This window comes from Polyergus mexicanus, unplaced genomic scaffold, assembly GCF_030449975.1.
Source record: "Polyergus mexicanus isolate NDT 795.1 unplaced genomic scaffold, iyPolMexi1.0 SCAF_2, whole genome shotgun sequence".
Lineage (NCBI taxonomy): Eukaryota > Metazoa > Arthropoda > Insecta > Hymenoptera > Formicidae > Polyergus > Polyergus mexicanus.
In genome coordinates, this window is record NW_027223322.1 from 1,794,806 (window position 1) to 1,816,098 (window position 21,293).

The following is a 21,293-nucleotide window of genomic DNA, read 5'->3' on the forward strand; positions in this document are numbered from 1 at the left end:
TCTGCAGAATATTACAATAAATAGATGCAAGAACTTCGATAAAATAGGTTTGACAATTTCTTCTCTCGAATTATATATATATAATTTAATAAAATAATGACATATAAAAATAATAATAATTACATATAATAATCGTTTACAATTCAGAAAAAAATTTCAAGAAACATATTAATGCTGTGATGCTTGTCTAAACTTTCATCTGAGGAAAATAGATATTTATTTATTTAACATAATAATTTTTTTTTATAGAAAATAGAAAACATTTGATATAGTCATTACACATCAAGCAATATCATCCCAATTGCAGCAATTGAAATATTCTTCATCAATTTCGAGTAATTGTTTAAAATCGTTTGTGGAGACAGATGCTTCTGAAACTGAATCATTCTTTTCTTCCTGTGATTGCGACTGCTCTTCCGGCGATAAAGAGATATCCATAAAGAAAGTCAGATCTTGTTGTCCGTGTTCTTTCTGTGCCGTCATGCCAACATTATCTATCGATAAATCTTGATTGAGACCGGCCGCATTCAAAACATTCAATTTCTTTTTTATCAAAGGCCATATGTAATCGTCTGCGGTGTCTTTTGCCACCAAGTATTGGATTATGACATTATCGTTTTGCCCAATTCTGTGTACTCTGTCTTCTGCCTGGCATAAAATCTGAAATAATTTTACACAATTTCAAACAAAATATATATCAATATATTATATATATAATATTACATTAATATGTGTTTGATAAATATTAATTACACCAGGATTCCAGAATAATTCGGTAAAGACCACAAGATGCGCGGCCGTTAATGTAACACCTGCGTTTGCAGCAGTAATTGATAAAACTGCTGCCAAGTAATCATCCTGTTCCTGAAATTTATCGATCTGATGTTTTCTCTGCTCCGGATTAGTTCTGCCATCTATTTTTATATATCTGGAAATTTTCACCATTATAATATAAAAAATTATGAAAGAATTAAATTTTTCATAAGTTTAGATATGAGAATATATAAAAATATATGTTATTTAAATAAAAATAAAAATATATGCGCCCTAATTACCGCGCCTAGCTCTTATTGCCTTTCTTATCTTGTTATATTCAGACGAGTCTTATAATTGTATTATTATATAAATATAGATTATATATTGTTATATAAAAATAAATTTACAATTATAAGTACTCACTTTATCTTCATAGATTCAGCAACATTGCAAATGGCATCCAAAATATTTTTATGATGAGCGTACAAAAGGCATTTCCTCTTATTTTCAAATAAAGTGGTAACATAATTGCTATAATCATTGTTAAAATTGTTGAAACAGATTGCTGATACATTTTTGAAAAAATATAAATATACTGTATATTTACATATATACATACCATACTGCTTTTAGTCTTGCAAAACTAGATTCGGTATAATATTGCAATAGAGTATTATGCCTCTCCAAATTGGTAATGTTTGCCTGTAATTGTTTTGACATCTCGTTCATTCGCTTACGACTTTTGATCAAAACTGGATCTAAAATAATCACTTGCCTAGAACATGCAACATATATTAAAAATACATGTATTATATAAAGGTCTTTTGAAATTATTTATATCGCAAAAATGTTTTCTCTCAAAACCTTATCTTAGATGGCAACTGGTTTAATACGTCAGCTTTCAACCTTCGAATCATGCAAGTAGCCTTTAACAATAATTGTAATTCTTGCATATTTGAGGAACCTGTAAAGTCCCATCCAAATATATTCTTCTGCCCTGCACAGTATCGTTTACCATAATCTTCATACCTGCAAGATAATGCCTCTAATAAAGGTCTGCACATATATAATATAAATATTTTATTGTTGCTTTAAATACCTTATAAAACGTGGTAAAATCAGACTGATTTGAGAATGTAATTCAATCGGCCTTGACAAAGCCGGAGTCCCAGTGAGCAGTACAACATGACGTGCATGGGCACATATCCGTTGAGCAGCTTGAAATCTTGCAGTCTTATTACTCTTCAACACGTGAGATTCATCCTGTGATTCATTCGCAAAGTAAAATAGTAGCAATATTTGTGTTACCAATTTGTTAAATATAACATACCAGAATAACAAATCCAAATACATATTTCTCAAAAGTATCTACAGCTCGCACTAATAGATCGTATGAAGTTATAGTGATTTTATCATCTCCAATACAATCTCTTGCATTTGCGAAATGATGAACATAATGCATAGGTATAGATGGTAAGAATTGATATATTGCTTCAGACCACTGATATCTGAAATGGAAAGTATTTTTATAACATCGACATTTTTCCATTATATTTATCATAGAACATTTACCTAACTGATGACGGAACTACAATTAAAAGTGGCCAACTTTCTTGGAAGTAATGTGCTATGCCTAACGCTTGTATAGTTTTCCCTAATCCCATATCATCTGCAATTATGCAACGACCACCTTTTGATATACCAAAACTGGAATAAATTTATTACATGTCAATAAAGATATATATAAAAAATATATACATATATAATTACTATAAAGAAAATTTACCAGATGCCATCTTGTTGAAACGGCATTAAACTGTCTGTTAATTTGTTATCAATTTTTGTTAGATCTTGTTTGAGTATATTTTCCTGTTTTGACTTTAAGCTTTTTTTAAATATCTAAAATAAGAATGTTTTTTAAAATCTATGCTCTTATATTTATATTATACCTTGCATTAATATATTATCTAATTACCTGCAGAATAGTCTGTGGTATTCTTGTAACAGATATATTAGGCTCATGATGCATCAGTTTCTCCATTAAATTGTCATAATCGTTGATATGAAAATTCCATGTTCTAGATTTTACATCTGAAAAATTAAATTTTCAAATAGATATTATAAATATATATATTAAGTGTACATTTGCATTCAAGTTAATCACAATTACCATATGCTCTACTTGGTAATGTTTTGAATGTTTCAATAATTGCAGGTACAAATGAAGATGTTTCTAACGCAAATCTTTCATTGCTAATCATATAACATTTGCCTGTTAAAACCGAAGTTCGACTAAAAAAGTTCTTTGCTTCTATAGGATTGAAACGGTTATTCGATTTATTTGGCCTCAAAACATTTGTACTATCGTTATATTTTGGTTGTTGTATTGGACTATTTATGGGTGTAGTTTGTGTTTTCAGTTGGGCTTGTTGCCTCCTTTGCAATGCCAATAAACGCTTCTTTTCAATTTCCTCAGGGCAACATTTTTTATCTACGAAAAAGGCAATGTTTTATTTTTGACTACTCTAAAATATTATTTCATGAAGAAAAAATAATCTTTTAGAAAAAGATTATACCCATTTTGTCCTTTATATCCTTTTTTCTGATGCATTTAATAATTACAAAAAATAAATATATTTTGTTTCTTCATATCAAAACAAGTTAGTTTTATATTCTGCAAATATGTGTGTGTATCGTGCATTAAACAGAAATAAAACTACATTATTGAAGGATATACTGATAGGGACGGAATACGGAGTGTAATTTGTAATGTTGCGTGGCTGAAGCCAATGAGGGGAAAGTGATGAGGTAAATTGTGCCTATTTTTGATTAGCTACTATTTGGCGCAAGCGCAGTGATGCAAAATATCATGCAACATTGATAATAAACATACATTTACAAAATAAGATTGTATTGGAAAAAGATATAAATTAAAGTTGTCATTACATTAACAAATACTTTTTGTGATTATATTTTATATAATCACAAAAGAACCCCTCCCTAATCCTTATTTTGCCTTCACACCTCTCGTCATACACACACAATTGCATTAATTGCCCATCGTGAAGAGGAAAAGTAGAAAAAGATCAACGATTATGCTATCTTTATTCCTCTAGCGTACCGCTTTATGGCTGAAATACGGTTATTTTCAAGCCATATTTATAAATGATCAAGAATCTGTAAAGAGAGCAAAGCTATTTTCTGATTTTTCAATTAAAAGATTAAACTTCATATTTACCGGTATATGAAGCTACCTTCTCGCGCATGCGCGATGAAAATGGTATCGCTAATTCTAGAGAAATGCGAGTAAAATCGAACAGACCTACTTGTTATCACTACCATGTATGCGCGAAAAATTCGCCTATCAAATGTTTCAAAACTTCGATATTGTCAGATATAACCAATGACGTGTCGATCGAATTATGAATTTTTAGGGTTCTGGTAATTTCTTGCAATAGCAGCCAATCCATACGCTCGACAAGATAATTCGTGGTAATATCACTCTTTTGCTATTGTAACAAGTGACGACTCCTTTGCAAAGCTATGAATGACACATCGTCTGGCTGCGTAGTTTACTTATTTACAATATATACGAGCCGATCGTGTAATTACGCATTATTGAATGTTTAAATGCTTTTAGTGATGGAAAAAATACTACTGTATTTCGCTCCTTAATAAAATTGTCAAGAAATTACAGCCAAATCTTTAAGTGTTCGTTATGGCAACACCAAAATTTCCTGTGAAAGAAGCACAATTATTACGTATGTATTTTTATATTAAGTGTTATTGAAATTTGAATTTTATAAGATGTACATATATTGATTTATTGTTTCAGCTGATCAACATGAATTTGTTGTGCCAAAAAAGCGTATCAAGATACCGACTGATATAGCAGTTTGGCAAAAATCTGAAGCATACTTTGTAAGAGATAATTTCTGTATATATTTATTGTTTATTTTATATTTATTTATTGTTTATGTTAATTTTATATTTTACAATATTATATTACTAGAGTAATTTACATAAATATTTTAGTTTTAATATTCTTACATAAATATTAATATTTTTTTATGTATTTATATAATAATTTATATAATAAATTTATATGTCTTATTTCTAGGAATACTTGGGATTTATTTTAGCATTAAATGAAGCTGTTCAAGGAAAAGCTTTGGATGCAGAGTGTCCACAATCTCTTTCAGTAAATAATGTTGTACAGATGTTAAACAAATTTGATGAATGGATAACAGAAATTCCACCTACTGAACAGCCCCAGCGATTTGGTAATAAATCATTCCGTGCATGGCACGAAAGACTGCAGCAGGTTTATGCATCAATATTATGTTTAAAAATTATTAAGATTTAGATAATTTCAGTCTGTGACTCACTTTTTTATTACAGAATGCAGTAGACGAATTGAAGCAAGTGTTACCAGAAGAATTGCATCGTGCAATCCTAGAGATAGTTCAATATTTATGTGAAAGTTTTGGAAATCCAACTCGTATAGACTATGGAACAGGCCATGAAATGGCTTTTCTCATGTTTCTCTGCTGCATGTTTAAGATAGGTGCATTCAAAGATGATGATAAAGTTGCTGTTGTAATAAAAGTATTTAATAGGTATTTTTAATTTTAAGTAATTTGTCTGCGATTTGCGATTTTATTTTCTTGAGAAGGATTATTTAGTTGTTTAAATCGTTTATCTTTTAAATATTAAAGGTATCTTGAATTAGAACGTAGACTTCAGTTGACATATCGTATGGAACCAGCAGGTAGCCATGGTGTTTGGAGTTTAGATGATTATCAATTTATACCCTTTATATGGGGAAGTGCTCAGCTTATTGGTATCAGTCTTTTAGTAATATAGTAATAATTTTTTGTAGAATTTATTTTTTAATATAAATTTTAATTCATATATTTTATATGATGTAATATTTTAGGACATCCTCGGATAGAACCTCGTCATTTTGTGGACCAAGCTATTGTAGAATCGTATAGCAAGAAATACATGTTCCTTGGCTGTATTGAATTTATTTCAAAGGTATAAAAAAATTTCGTACAAAGATACAATATTGTGTTCTTATAATGATATATGTAGACTGTGTTTCAATATTCACAGCCAGCACTGAAAATCTATAGCTTACATTATGTATACTATAGGTTTTTAGTATTGGCAGTGAATATTGGAACGCATCCATTATCTGCAAAAATTAAAGAATCAATATTTTTTTACCTTTATGCTTATTTTATTAGGTGAAAATAGGACCTTTTGCCGAACATTCGAATCAATTGTGGAACGTTAGCGCAGTATCCACATGGTCGAAAGTAAACAATGGTCTTATCAAAATGTATAAAGCAGAGGTAATTTAAAACAATAATCACATATCAGACTCTATAACAGAAAAAAAATTATCATTTTTGTTTCTCAGGTGTTGGCAAAGTTTCCTGTTATTCAACATGTCTTCTTTGGCTCTTTATTACCATTAACGCCAATGAATGCTCCTCCAAACTACAGAGGAGCTCGTCTCAATGCACCACCACCATCAGTAACATCACAATAAAGAAAAAAAAACATGCCTACTAAATATGTTTATTACTGTGGAACGTCTTATTACACTTTCCAGTACTTGTAATAAAATTATATGTTATTCTCATGCATTTCAACATCCCAATCTATAGTGCTTTTGCTAGCATTGAAGACATTTTTTTTAACTCATTAGAAATTTGTGTTTATTCATGATTATACAAAAGAATATTTTTATATATTGTGAGTTATGTGATAGAAATATAAAATTATGTTATTTAACGATACAAATTTGTTTGAGAGACATTGTATTTGATTATATTGTAGGCATAAAATAATGAATAATTTTTTAAGTGTTTGCTCTCAATAAAGATATAAAATTATATTGCTTTTTTTACAATTTATCAGCATCGATAAGTATCCGATTTTGTTCGTCTTCGATGCTAAATAGGAAAATTGATTAGAAAAAATTTCATTTTTTAGAACAATGGCGATGATTGGCCACTGTAGTACTTAGTATATGTATCAAAATACATTGGTGTAAACTAGGCCAATATCGACCGCACAAAGGAGCCATGATTAAGCTGGCCATGAATTTGGAATACATCTTGTCTACCAACAAGAATAAGACTATGTCTGTTTGGGATTAGAGAGCTGAACGAATCATGAAATATACAATAATATCACTCATGTATTTCAATGATTTGATATTGAAAAAAGAAAATATATATATGATATCATAGATATTTCATAAACTTCATGCAAAGCATTTTTTCCCATGCTAAGTGCTTCAAAATGCAAGAAAATTGTATTTACGTCGGGGACGCAGATGTCATCTACATGTTATTGAATATTTGATTAATTTGGCAATTATGCATGATTATCGGTAATTATTTATCAAAACCATTAGCAATTATGCATAATTAACAATGGTTTTAGTAAATCTAATAAATTTTTATGAAATCATTAAAAAAATTTATCCAATTTACTAAAACTATTTTTTTTTACAGTGATTTCATAAAAATTTTTATGAAAATAATAATCATGATAGTAATAATAATTATTATAATAATATAATAATGATCAATAATAACATTCTCGAGACTTTGAAAATTCTTTATTTGATAGCCAATCACGTAACATTTTATTTACCTATGTGTCTTGCTAGAAAGCTCCAATATTTTCCGACGAGTCTCATTTCTCATGTTTCTAATCAATGTTCATTTCCATGGGAACCAATGTTATTGTTTGGACCGGGATTATCGCGCTTGCGTCATAATGGCACTGATGAGAAGTGAAAAGAAATGCTATGATTGAGAAGAATCGTTTTACTCATCATTTTACTTTAACGTATATTTTTATAGAGGGCTAAAAGTATTAAATATAATTCATCGCCATGTTCAAAATATCAATTTTTATATTTTTAATGAATGTCGGCTACATATATTGCCAAGATATTGACATTGACAGAAATGGCTACATCGCCTATTGTCCTTGCATGGGACGTTTCGGCAATCAAGTAGATCATTTCTTAGGAGCTTTAGGATTTGCCAAGGCTTTGAACCGTACTCTACTGTTACCAGCGTGGGTCGAATTTCGTACAGGAGAAATGAGATCCGTAAGTGCCACATTTCCATACAATATCATTTGCAACATTTAATATTGACATTGCCCAATATGCAAATCCGATTTTATTTCTAGATACAAGTACCTTTTGATACCTATTTTAACATTTCATATGTACAAAACTGCCACAAAGCATTATTGATGGAGGATTTTATGAGGGACATTGCACCGAGAGTTTGGCCACCTGAGGAAAGAGTATGTAAGTTGTAAATATATTTTTTTTTTTAAGAAAGTAAACTTTTCATCGCTCTATAATTTTTTCTTAGCATTTTGTTATTCTCTCCGTACGGGAAGCGAGGAAAAGTCCTGCAATGCGAAACAAGGAAATCCATTTGGTCCTTTTTGGGATACGTATAATATAGATTTTGTTCGATCAGAATTTTATGGTCCGCTCCATTATGATGTGTATCATACTAACATGAAAGTGCAGTGGCGAAAACATTATCCAGCTGCGACTTGGCCAGTGCTAGCATTCACAGGTGCACCTGGCAGTTTTCCAGTGCAATTTGAAAACAAGCATTTACAAAAATGTCTCAATTGGAACAATGATATGCTTAATAAAGCAAAAGCATTTATAAAGCAAAAATTGCCAAAAGGTGCCTTTGTTGGCATACATTTGCGGAATGGAATTGATTGGGTAATTGTGCTATTATTATATTTTAATGCAAAGAATATAATTTTAATCATTCTAGAAAATAATGTTTTTCTGTTATGACTTCTTCAGATACGCGCCTGCGAACATATATCATTCACGCCGAATCTCTTCGCTGCACCTCAGTGCCTTGGATATCGCAACGAACGTGGCAAAGCAACCATGTCTATGTGCTTACCATCATTCGAATTAATAGTACGTCATTTGAAACGTGTCATTCGCAATGGCAATGATATCAAATCAGTATTTGTGGCATCTGACAGTAATCACATGCTGGATAAACTTGGAGAAGCTTTAGCACGTATGAAGGTAAGCTTATACATTTATCATGTCATTATCATATTATTAATGATTATCCTATCATTATCATATCTTTATATAGATACCAGTATTTCGACAAGAACCACCGGCATCGCCTCATTTGGATTTAGCAATTCTTGGAAGAGCCAACTATTTCATAGGAAATTGCATTTCTTCTTTCTCTGCTATTGTAGCCAGAGAAAGAGAAGTCAAGGGATTTCCAACATTTTTCTGGGGCTTCCCTAATGAAAGATCTTTCATATCTCATTCAGAATTATAATTTTGTGAAATGTGCTGATGATATAATTAATGAATAAATTTTTATGATTTTCTATATTTTAATATATTAAATTTAATATAATAAATTAGTAATTAACACGTCGACTTTGGAAAAAAATACAATTGTAATATGCACAAAACAAACCAGGTTAAGTAGCGCAATATTCCGTAAAGTATATTTTTTAGTTTCCTGATACATATTTCCCGATAAAAAAAGTGTAGAAAACAAATCTGTTTGATCCACAAGGCACTCTATTTTGCTCGCCATTGTACAGATATTGCATATAAACATATAAATCTCTTGATTGAACTTCCATTGCAGCAAAACTGCATATCTTTCTACAATATTATTCGCTTCCTATCTCTCGCATGTCGCACAACGTCTGTTGTAAAACACGAGCAAAGTCTTTCGTGTTGGTCTTTTCGCAAGATTTAAACGAGGAACAGGCAAATAGAATATCTTTCGATCGTGAATTATAACAGCAACCGTAACCATCGGGAACAACCGGTCCATAGCACATAAAAGATGCTGAAGTATATGGTACCTTTGAACAATAAAAATTAATAAATTTTTTATGCCTTTGTTTCTTTATTAGAATATATAAACATTTCAATTTCAGAAACACATATCATAAAAATTTTGGTTGAATTACCTGACTGGATGTTAAATTGAAATATGTACTTTTGGTGTAACCAATATCTTTATACAATTCCGGGAGCTCTATTCCTTCACTCTGCGCTATCATTTTTAAGCCGAATAAGTGCCGATCGACACCTTGACCTATCGCCGCCTGTGCAAAAGAAATCGTAAGCTCTTTAGTTATGTATCAAATTATTAAAATATGATTAAAGATGCATTATAATTTTAGCAGAGGAATATATCTCACTTGTCCAGCTATTTCTTTGTGAGCGTTTATAGCTTTGACCATCATTTCTTTCTTTTGCGCTTTAGTCTTGCAGCCAGCATCGTAGAATAACATTTCTGCAAATTCCACAGATTCTATACAAGTAGATCTGATGCATTCGGTTCTGGCATTAATGAATCTTCGTAATGCTGCACTTTCGTAATGTGTTGGCGGTTTCCTTTGCAAGTTGTAGAAGGTCACTTGCATCGCAATCTGGATAAAACTGTCGGGACTAAGTTTAATTGCTTTTATCACATCTGCACCGAACTTGTCGAATGTAAAACATTCCATATCTATATCATCTGAGAGCCTAAAAAGATTGTATTTATTATACTTTTGACGACACTCTAGCGTGATATACATATTATCTTATAGAGATAATCAACCTACTTATCTACTGTATCAATAGCTTTCTCGATTGCACTCTCTATAACATTGTTAGTTTCGAATTTTAATAGTTCTGCTCTGGGGAAATCTTTAGAATCTTTACATTTTGCGCTATTTTCTCTTGCTGCTCTGAAAATGAGCAGAAATTTTTATTTATATTATGAGAAAGATGAATTACTTAATTGATTATTATTTACATGTATTTTAATATGTAATCATGAAGGACAGCAACAGGGATACCCTCACATGGGCTGTGTTCATATTCCATACCAACATAACCATCTGCGGATACTATATACTGTAAAATATTTGTTTGTTTATCTCAACATTGAGATATGATTTCAATATATCTTAACAATTTTAAATTGCGTTTTGTGTTTATAATTATAGTTTATCATATTTATTAATCAAAGATGCTTCACCTGTACAGTTTTATCGTGCCATCTGTTGCCAGCATTTAGACAGCTGTTGAAGCCTGTCATAGTCTGAACTGCTCTAACTGAAGCATTATTTTTTTCCTTGAAAGCGTCTTTAGGTATATTTTTGTCCAGGCATAATATAAATAACGATGTTTCTATATTCTTGATTATATTTCTGTTATTACCCAACTCTGAAAAAATACAACATAATAATAACTTAATAGATGATAAGTGAAATTATATGTAGAAAAATGTAGGATAAAAGGATGCAATGCATATATAAAGATAAACAAAAGTGAATTGACAGACCTAAAAGTAAACTATGATCCTTTGCCCAAGTATCTCTGTCATTTCCAGTTAAAATTCCTACAGGCTTCCCTGGCATACATGAGCGATCTGCAATATCTTTTATAGCAGTCATAAATTTACCCTCACTTAAAATGCCATTTTTATCGACAACACAAAGTTTAAAGAACTGTAATATAAAAATAGAATATATCCAAGTATATTTCTTCCCATTTAAATAATTATACTTACATGATTATTGCTTATAATTATTATGTGTTTGGCCTCGTCTGTATGCAACAGTTTATCAATCTTTTTGTTGGGCTGCCTATGTGTGCCAAGTATCATGCCATAAGGCTGCATGTCAAGCGGATCATTGCGAGCCATTTCTTGTTTCATCTTTCCACTGCAATGTCGCGATCATAGAAAAGTATATTAGAGAGAGACATAAAAGAATGTTATAAACTATATAAAACTTGCCTCTTGACCATTTCATTGTAATTACATGCTCCAACAATAAGACGCGCCGCAAATAGATACACATCGTCCGGTCTGTTGAAAGCAATTGGTGGTCCAACAGTTCCAGGACTGGAATGTACAATCACAGGAGCACGATATCCCAAGTATGCAACTTGCAACCACCATTCTTTCATCTAAAAATAAATAAACATTCATTGTAATACATTATCTAACTGATTAATATATATATATATTTTTAATGAATATATATATATATATATATATATATTAGTCATATATATGATGAGTACCCAGTTATCAGTATTTTGATATCTTTCCAATAATTTAGCATGTAATCGAGGTCCTATGCCAGTCTTGCTTATAAATTCATTTACAATCCTTTCTGTGTTTTTATGTTCTTCATCAGTTAACAATGGCTTTAAAGACCTATAATTAATAAAGTATAAATAATTTATTTGAATTAAAATATATAATAATTATTTAATTATATAAATATATTTATTGGTGCTTTAAAAAAAAATAGATATGTACCTCAAATAACGTTCTGCAGTTTGTTTGAGATCAGGAACAGGTTGTTTAGGAAGTAATTGCTTATTTAAATTTAAAGTCGTTATAGATGGTCCACGAAGAATCGATGGTGTTCTACGCAATTCCTTGTAGACCTGTGGATGTGTGTATTGATTCAATCAATTTTATTAAGTTTTTAGTTCTGTATGAAAAATCAGTAATCTAATGTACCTACTGTATATTTTGACACATTAGATAATACTTTGTACATAGTTGGTTTCTCTAAAAAACTTGAGTCTAATCCCACTGTAATGCTAAAAAACAAAAATTAACGATATATCGATATTTTCGAAAATGAATGGAATCACAGATGAGAAATTAATAATAATTAATAATAATGTGAAATATTAAATGAGTTGAACGTTCAACGTAGCTCATTATTCGCAAAATATGTCCCTCTGTCAAATGACAAAGTCTAAATTTAAATACATCTCTGCAGAGAGACGTCACCCACATACGCGCCTAAATACGCGCGATAATCAATTGACAACCTTACCCTCATCCTACATTAAATTATTATAGTATATTGCGTGCGATGGACATTGGACTATTGAACTGATCATCATAATTGGAATGATCGTATAATATTGTGTATATATGTATAGCGTATTATCTTGCGTAAGCGCATGTAGTATTAAAAATAAATAAATAAGAATAAATATACATACGCGTCCATATATGATAGAAATAAAATTATTTTCTGCTTGAGCAAACGGAATAATATTAATGTCCAAACTCGTTAGAGTCAATTAAAATTCGATCTAGGAAGAGCAGAAATGTCATATATTAGTCTTAATTTTTGTATGTGAAAAGTGAAATGTCCACTATCACATCTTATCAAGAGAAACAACATAATAAATTAAGCGGGGAATACACATTTTTGCATAAGCGTATAATCATAAGCATAAGGAAATTGATTGGTCAATTTCGTTATGCATAAGAAAATGGACCAATCAATTTTCTTATGCTTGTGATTATGGCTGCGGTCGAGAAAACGCTAGAGATGCTTCGAAGCATTTCATTAACCAATCAGAATAAAGAAATCTTTACTCTTTTTGTCCTGATTGGTCAATCAAACGCTTCGAAGCATTTCTAGCGTCTTCCTGACCGCAGCCTATGCTTTTATTTATGGCTGCGATCGGGAAGACGATAGAAATGCTTTGAGGCGTTGCATTAACCAATCTAAAAAACATTTCAACGAGCAGAATAAAAAATAATAATTCCGAGACAGTCTTCTCTAAACAGGTACGTATCTCAAATTCAATTCTTAATGATGAATGATGACGATAAATATATGTTTTTTTGTCAAATCATGATTTGAAGTATAATTGTACCATCTTATTTGCAATCTAACCTCCTCGTATACACGTTAAATCAAATATACAGATGCACGTGTTAATTTTACAAGTTGGAGGCTTTCTTTAATTAAAAAAAAAGTATTTTATTATCGTACTAAATAATATTATTTTTTATGTGAAATAAATCGAAATAAATTTTGTTGATTTTTGTTTTATAATAATAACTAAAAATATTAGATAATTTAATTTCTTTTATTATAACCATGAAACTAGATATCTATAATAAAAGAAATATTGTAATTTTTGTATTAAAATCTTAGATAATATGGATACAGAAATGGGTTCAAATATGGATACATCAATATCCACAGATCCAGAAGAACTAATTTTGGATTATTCATCACCTACTCTGATTGATGTTATTGATTTAACTAAAGAATCACCAAGAAACAAACCTTCACATTTACCTTCATGTCATGGATGTAATGAAAATGCATCTACGAGTCGTCATATAACTAGGCCGTCTAGACATAGCTTGCATAGAAATGTCTTGTTCCCTATAGTTCTAGGAAGGAGAGAAAATATTCAAATGTTTGTATATTTTGCTTATATCCCAATAAAAATTAAGAGAGATATACAAAGTGTTAAAAAAGATTGGGATCAAAACAATATTTTAAAATGAATTTTATGATGAAGTAGATTTGCATAGTATAAAAAATCTATGTTCCATGTTTAGAAATCATATGTCCAGGAAATTTTTATTACAAATTATAAAAAAAATTAATATGATTTATCAATAAAACTATTCTTATTGGTTTTAATTAATAATTGGTGCTTATTGTTTATATTTACTTGTAACTTCTACACTTTTCTTATTTGTTTAGTATTATATATTCTGATGTTTGAGTTGTGTTTGATATAAAATTATATAAATTTTTTGTCAACTTTTTAAAAGTGCTTTAAAATACATTGTATAATTAATACATTGTAAATTTGGCCCTAATCTTTTTATGCATCTTATGCACATACTTATATGATATTTTTTATGATATTATAAAATATCTTTTTTTTTTTTTTTAGAGATTATCTTACAGAGAGAACAAGAATGGATTTTGATATTGCAAGCATCAATGAAATTGTGAATTTTGATAATACTATCGAAATTAAAGATGATAAAGCAAAAGCAGATAAACAAGATAAAAATGATAAACAAGACGTAGATGAATATTACACATTTGAGTCAGATAATAGAATGCCAGTACCTTTAACATGTCCAATATGTTTGGAAACATTATGTTCTAGGTTAAAACCCATGACTACTCGTTGTGGACATTTATTTTGTGAAAACTGTTTGAAAGAATCTATTCAAAAATATAAACATTGTCCAACCTGTAAAACAACTACAAAATTAAGATCCTGTATTCGTGTGTATCTTTAAATATGTATATTATTCACGAGTATTGTATAAGTTTTATAAGTTTTTGAATATTTCATATTGTGATTCTATTGCACATAATTTGAAAAATAATTTTAAATTTGCTTCATTCGTTTTTCTTCTTTCTCTAAATCTGTCATTGTCTTAATGATCAGTGAAATATATTTTCTCTGTTTCAGAGAAAATGTCAGTTATGCTTTTCATGTTACTATGTTTCTAATTATTCAATCGCATTCACATAAATGTCGTTTATCATAAGATGACTTGTAACAAAATTATATAATTAATGGATATTTTTTTATAATAAAAATTTTGTATAATATTTTTATAATAAAAGTTTTGCTGCTTCCAGACAGCTTTAGATGATTAGTTTTGTATTATGATTATTTAAAACATAGATTTAACATTTTATATAATACGAATAATAATTTTTATTTCTTTTTATAAAACTGCCCCCTAAGATGTAATAGTGAAACTGAAGTAATTTGAAATATATGATAAATGATGCAATTTTGTTGATATCTTTATAAATACCTATTTATATAATCCACAAATAATATTGCTTTCTACTACATATATTTTTTAATATTAAAATTAATGAGATAGATATATATATATTTTATAAATTTTTTAAATATTTATGGATTTTATATCGATCTTATAATTATAATATATAGAGAAAGTACAAATATAATATTAATTTATTATCACTAAACTTCAAATTCATATATAAGACGGTATACAATAACATTTTATATTTTTTTTGAGATATTGTATTTTTATTATTGATCATCTTGAGCATTGAATATATTTTAATTTGAATTTCGTTTTATATTATTTTGGTTATCAAGTTTGTTATTACTTGACCTTGTGCGATTTATTTTACAAAAGAATAATAAAAATTATTGGCTATTCTCTATGTAAACAAAACAGAATATTTCCGTTAATAGATGAAATTTGTTTTAAAGAGGTATAGAATTATCTTTTTGATATTCTTTGTGAAAAAGAAAAAAAAAAATTATGTTAAAAAAAGAAAATGCCCAATATTATATCGGGGCTGCTGTAGGAGTAACAGGTATAGACTACAATATTTATCTTGGTCAATTCTAATCTATACTGATTGTAATATAAAACATATTTGCAGTAGGATTATGTGTTGGAAAACTTTTATCTTCAAATACATCCATTGTCATTCAAAATAAGATATACCCAAATACGTCTGATATTAAAAGTAAGATAACTTAATGCTATCACTTATTTATTGAAATGTTATTAAATGTTACTTTGATTATGTACTGATATACATTTTTACTTGGTAGATGCTTCTGTCCATCAATCTATCGGCAAGATATTAAAGCTCGATGATGTGTCTAATAAATGTCATTCACGTTCTAAAAGTGCTCCCAGATATAGTGAGAAAAATATCGAAGCTTCTACACTTCTAATGGCACCATTATCAAAACCAGCATTAAGTGATCCAAATATAAATATTGATACAAAGACACCAATCAAACAAGTGAAATTGTACAAGATGTTACCTACTTGTGAATCTTATCAGATTTTAGACGAGGAAAAAAGTTTATCTCAGAATGCAGAAGCAGGTTTCCTTAACAATGTAAAAGAAAAAATACATAACAGTACAATATATGTACACGAGAATACAATTTCAAATGCCAACTCGACATTAAAATCAGATTTATTGAATATCAAGAAGACAGAAGACATTCCAGGAACCATTATTGAGTATCCATTTGACAGCTCTAATGAAAATATCTCTTTGTATGTTGACAGTAATATTGCTGTATGTAATACAATTGTAGATGTGGAAAAGGCAAACTTAACTTCTACTCCAAATGATTACGAATCTTCAGATATCAATCAGTATGAATTTAATGAGTATAATTTAATATCCTCTACGAAATATGATATTTCGATACCTTTTTAAATTTTGTTTGCATCTACACATAAAGAAGTATTTTTCCTCTATATTCTTATGGATTATTGAATAGATTCTGATACGCATGTATAAAAATGGCAATGTATGAAGGTTTTATGAATAAATTCTTAGTTGATGATAAATAATATTTAAAGAGCAAGATTTTATCGCGCCGGATATTGAGTAATCGGAAATTTTCAATGCATTATCAATTATAAAGAGCGATGCCTACCGCGTGCGAAGATTCTACTTTCACGAAATTCGAAATTTCGCGCTATTATCAACGAGACGTTACTCGACGACGCTCCCCCGCGTCGTATTGGCTGGGCACGCCTACTTATGGCGGCGGAGCAGAAAAATGAGATACACAGGCCGTTGCGGTGGAAGGGCTGCGATGTGGACGGATCGCGGTTTTGTTGTCATTTCGCGTATTGAGACGAGTGTCGGCGCGTTTTCTCGCGACGTACGGTGTGCGATGTGTGTCAGATGCGCCGAGACGAGCGTATAGAGCTCCCTACGTAATCCTACGCCAATACGGAACGGGTCTCCCGTGTCGTGTCATTGACTCAGGACGAAGTGTCAAAATTTACCCGAACCTGTTTTTTTTTCCCTGCTCTCCCCACGGTGCTTCAGAGAGAGAGAGAGAGGGAGAGGGAGAGGGAGAGAGAGAGACATTAAAATCTCTTCCGCGAATAAAATCTCGCCGACCGACAATCTTTGTACGGCTGGTGCGTCGTCCCGTGACGCGACTTGTTTGTACATACGTGCGAGCGTTAGCAGAAGTAAGGACATATATACATGACAACGTCAGTGCGTTTTGTTTTCTTCGCGTTTTCTCAGTGTCGCTAAATCTCGCAGATCAGAGCTAGTCGACGAGTTATTACGCTTGTTGATAAACGAAGACTGAAGACTCGCGACGTGCATCATTCGTTATCACTTTGTTAGTCCTTTTTTTAAAACTTTATTTTTAAGCTAAAACGATTTTTTAAATACGCGTGCGAATTTTTGAATGTCGTGAAAAAAATCTATTATCTGCGGTGTGTAATCTTTTACCCTTGCGTGAAATGTCATTGGATGTCGTTGATGTGTTCGTATGATCTTATAATATACATATCTATATATAAATTTTTTATACTTTAATTTATTAATCTATTGATTAAAAATGTGCGTAGGTAGTTTTAATCAATTAATTGTTCATTTATTAGATAAGAGTTAGCAGTTTAAACATTATATATATATATGTATGTATGTATGTATGTATGTATGTATGTATGTGTGTGTGTGTGTGTGTGTGTGTGTGTGTGTGTGTGTGTGTGTATTTTATTTTTGGCAGAAGCATTGGCAAAAGCATTGGTAAAATAGAATTGTAAACATTATATATATGATGTCTAAAAAATTGCTGCTGCAAGTGAAAAATTATACATTATTATATAATTATATATAGATGTTGCATTTTAGCTTATAACATATTTTGTTTATATATATCAATATATATATATAAGCTAAAAGTTTTATATATTATCTATTGTTTTGTTATATATATATATATATATATATATATATATATATATATATATATATATATATACATACATAAATTATAACTTCGTATACATCTATTTATAAATATTTGTGTGTGTATATTTTAGACTCTGCAATTTGATCCTAAATGCTGAATACTATTCACAGGACACAAATGAATATATAATCTGTGTTGAAATATTATTAGGAATACAATAGTCATTTACCTAAGATGCATTTAATCGAATTCATTCATCAGTGATTATATATTTGGCAAAGTTGGAGAGTGATGCCGGTTCATCAGATTAATGTTAATCCGCCTGACTGGCAACCACCCTTGTCAATTAGTCCTTCTAATAATACAAGTCCTGCTGGTGGAGAAAGTTTACCAGAATGGACACCACGGGTAATTCTTTATTCATCAAGAATTAATAATTATTTTTAATCTATAACAAAATAGTAATCTATAACAAACAGTATCTCCAAAATGCCTTTTCTGGAAACTGTGGTTTTTTTATTCAACTTTGAGTCGAGTTTTTCTTTATTAACGTCAAAGAATTTATCAAATTTTAAATTGACAGAAAAGGCTTTTCAAAAATTAAATTTTAGAACAATAAATAGATAATAAAATTTTATTATTCAGTTTATTTCAAATAGATTTTAGAATTCTAATTTGAACTTTAAATACAAATATGTGTATCTTAATGTTAAAAATGGGAAAAAGTTATATACAATAAACTGTAACCTTCCTTATATAAATTGATTTAAAATCAGCTATTAAAGAATTCATTAGTTTAAAGGAAATATGATCATTATAGGACATTCTATACATTATAAAAAAAGAAATTGAATCATTTAGCCAAGAACAGAAAACAATATCAGGAAAGAGCAAGAATATAAAATACAAATAGTGTTAAAATGTAATATTTTGTTGTTGCATATAATTTTATATATCTTAATAATTAGTAATATATAACACGATAACATAATTAAAAAATGTACTTATATGCAGACATGAATTATATAAAAGACAAAAATAGAGTATTTCCTCATCTCGTAAAAGATATTTTACTTCATCAAAAGATAGTCGTTTTCCCATTTGTCAAGCAAATCAGTAATTAAGCTTTATCCAATTATCTGATAAAGCTCAAATTTCGTAAATCAATTGATCTTCTGGTCTCACTGTCAATATTTCAAGAAAACAGATTCAGCTTTCATGAAATAAAGAAATACTATACCTTGCTATACTTTAATTCTTTTGTTGATGATTCATAGAATTATACTTATTTTAGGAATCGAGTTATGCCACAGTAGTTACTATTATACCGGATCATTGTCACTCATCTGTAAGCACATTATCCTCAACCAACCATGATATTTGCAGGTAAATGGAATGCGTTTATGTGCACGTATGTATATTAATAACTATACATATATATATATATATATATATAGTATATATAGTATATATAGTATTTACAATAACTATAATATATATATATTTTTTTTCAATTTTTATTTCATTATGAGAAAGTTTTAACTTTTTATAAACAGGATCTGCCATTGCGAAGGTGAAGAAGGTGCTCCTTTGTTAGCGCCTTGCTATTGCAGTGGCAGTTTGCGTTATGTGCATCAGGCTTGTCTTCAACAATGGATAAAGGCTTCGGATACACGCGCCTGTGAATTATGCAAGTTCACATTTATTATGCATGCCAAGACAAAACCATTTTGCGAAGTAAGTAAACTTGTTCTTCAGTGGAGAAAAGAAATTCAAGAACGAAAAATATCTTGATCCGATTACAGTTTTAATTTTCTTATTATACCAAATGTATAATATTATGGATAATGCATAATATTTGTAGTGGGAGAAACTCGAAATGTCCGCACTAGAAGTGCGAAAATTATGGTGTGCGGTCGCTTTTCACGCTATAGCCGCTCTTTGTGTAGCATGGTCGTTGTATGTACTCGTCGAACGATCTGTGGAGGAAGCCCGTCGTGGATTCGTCGACTGGTCTTTCTGGACTAAATTAATAGTCGTCGTAATCGGTTCTACCGGTGGTTTAGTCTTCATGTATATTCAATGCAAAGCGTACATTACATTATGCAGAAAGTGGCGAGCGTTTAATAGGTATGTTTTGTATTATTTTCAATGTTTCACACACTCGCATACTTATATTTCGAATTAAGATTACAATGTTAATTTCTACATTCCAGAGTGATATTTATTCAAAATGCTCCCGAAAAAGTGGTGCTTCCTCCGTCACCCACAGACTCTTTGAGAGAGGTCACCTTGCCCTTGAAGGACCCAACTGCCTCGATGGCTGAGATCAATCGCACTCTGTTATCCCGTACCATAGATCCTGCATGTGCCTCGCAGATGTCGAAGACCGACTCTGCTGCACCACAGAGGCACGACGCTCAATTGAAACTTTATGTATTCGACAAATTGTCTTCATCTGAGGACAATCTATAATATCTAATCTCGAAGATGGAAAACATCGTACGTAAAATCGTGCGTTAAAAGGTGCTTAGCCAAATTTTCAGTTCGAAAGAAAAGAAAAAAATGCGTGGTCTCGGACGGAACTGGATAATTTTAGACTATACGATTTCGGAGCGGAATTAATCTCGTTGAAATCGTTGAATATCCGCCCTCGTGCAGCACTTTTCCTTTCCCGAAACTTAGTACTTCAGTGCTTAGTGTTGACAATGGGATAGAGATGAAAGTGTACAGCTCTTGGATGCTGGTGCTTTCTTATGTACATAATTATTGTATCTGTGATGTTATTAAATAAACTTTACCATATTTAAACAATAATGTTTCCGACCCTTGTTAATTATATTTCATACAGAAAATCAGCTTAGTACGTAACTATGAATATACATTTTCTTTTATTGTATGGTAAAGTTTCTCAAAATCTCAGACG

The 21,293-nt window shown here is 30.3% G+C and overlaps 6 protein-coding genes across 10 annotated transcripts; 4 read left to right on the top strand and 2 right to left on the bottom strand.

Annotated features, from left to right (window-relative positions):
• Positions 1–141: 141 nt before the first annotated feature.
• Marcal1 (SWI/SNF-related matrix-associated actin-dependent regulator of chromatin subfamily A-like protein 1) lies at positions 142–3,517 on the bottom strand. The gene is made up of 12 exons (XM_070314282.1): positions 3,333–3,517; positions 2,927–3,247; positions 2,732–2,847; positions 2,543–2,655; positions 2,329–2,463; positions 2,087–2,264; positions 1,856–2,019; positions 1,621–1,785; positions 1,376–1,531; positions 1,180–1,287; positions 754–928; positions 142–660 (listed from the first exon to the last, which is right to left on the bottom strand). Exons 1-12 carry the CDS (start codon positions 3,334–3,336, stop codon positions 283–285), a joined length of 2,013 nt encoding a protein of 670 aa, XP_070170383.1. The 5' UTR covers positions 3,337–3,517; the 3' UTR covers positions 142–282.
• Positions 3,518–4,280: 763 nt separating this feature from the next.
• Positions 4,281–6,409, top strand: LOC138941256 (serine/threonine-protein phosphatase 2A activator). The gene is made up of 8 exons (XM_070310759.1): positions 4,281–4,517; positions 4,592–4,677; positions 4,877–5,080; positions 5,158–5,375; positions 5,475–5,599; positions 5,696–5,796; positions 6,009–6,116; positions 6,185–6,409. The coding sequence occupies exons 1-8, from the start codon at positions 4,475–4,477 to the stop codon at positions 6,314–6,316; spliced, it is 1,017 nt and encodes a 338-aa protein (XP_070166860.1). The 5' UTR covers positions 4,281–4,474; the 3' UTR covers positions 6,317–6,409.
• A 1,129-nt stretch (positions 6,410–7,538) lies between these two features.
• O-fut1 (O-fucosyltransferase 1) lies at positions 7,539–11,033 on the top strand. The gene is made up of 5 exons (XM_070314323.1): positions 7,539–7,897; positions 7,981–8,104; positions 8,172–8,542; positions 8,630–8,866; positions 8,940–11,033. The coding sequence occupies exons 1-5, from the start codon at positions 7,676–7,678 to the stop codon at positions 9,135–9,137; spliced, it is 1,152 nt and encodes a 383-aa protein (XP_070170424.1). The 5' UTR covers positions 7,539–7,675; the 3' UTR covers positions 9,138–11,033.
• On the bottom strand, positions 9,208–12,996 carry LOC138943452 (carnitine O-acetyltransferase-like). Of its 2 annotated transcripts, none has more exons than XM_070314308.1 (13): positions 12,848–12,996; positions 12,355–12,433; positions 12,144–12,274; positions 11,903–12,038; positions 11,613–11,785; positions 11,385–11,538; positions 11,157–11,322; positions 10,851–11,038; positions 10,626–10,726; positions 10,432–10,557; positions 10,024–10,351; positions 9,790–9,927; positions 9,208–9,681 (listed from the first exon to the last, which is right to left on the bottom strand). In XM_070314308.1, exons 1-13 carry the CDS (start codon positions 12,853–12,855, stop codon positions 9,484–9,486), a joined length of 1,926 nt encoding a protein of 641 aa, XP_070170409.1. In that variant the 5' UTR covers positions 12,856–12,996; the 3' UTR covers positions 9,208–9,483. The 2 variants fall into 2 exon arrangements, with proteins under 2 accessions (XP_070170409.1, XP_070170414.1); XM_070314313.1 differs by lacking the exon at positions 12,848–12,996 and adding an exon at positions 12,676–12,694 and having other exon boundaries at positions 9,209–9,681.
• A 283-nt stretch (positions 12,997–13,279) lies between these two features.
• Positions 13,280–14,993, top strand: LOC138941296 (E3 ubiquitin-protein ligase rnf8-like). The gene is made up of 3 exons (XM_070310856.1): positions 13,280–13,424; positions 13,798–14,068; positions 14,558–14,993. The coding sequence occupies exons 2-3, from the start codon at positions 13,803–13,805 to the stop codon at positions 14,913–14,915; spliced, it is 624 nt and encodes a 207-aa protein (XP_070166957.1). The 5' UTR covers positions 13,280–13,424; positions 13,798–13,802; the 3' UTR covers positions 14,916–14,993.
• Positions 14,994–17,199: 2,206 nt separating this feature from the next.
• Positions 17,200–21,199, top strand: LOC138943545 (E3 ubiquitin-protein ligase MARCHF8). Of its 4 annotated transcripts, none has more exons than XM_070314448.1 (6): positions 17,200–17,935; positions 18,498–18,775; positions 19,662–19,753; positions 19,924–20,104; positions 20,232–20,497; positions 20,584–21,199. In XM_070314448.1, the coding sequence occupies exons 2-6, from the start codon at positions 18,659–18,661 to the stop codon at positions 20,840–20,842; spliced, it is 915 nt and encodes a 304-aa protein (XP_070170549.1). In that variant the 5' UTR covers positions 17,200–17,935; positions 18,498–18,658; the 3' UTR covers positions 20,843–21,199. The 4 variants fall into 4 exon arrangements, with proteins under 4 accessions (XP_070170549.1, XP_070170568.1, XP_070170559.1 ...); XM_070314467.1 differs by having other exon boundaries at positions 18,629–18,775; XM_070314458.1 differs by having other exon boundaries at positions 17,200–17,885.
• Positions 21,200–21,293: the final 94 nt, after the last annotated feature.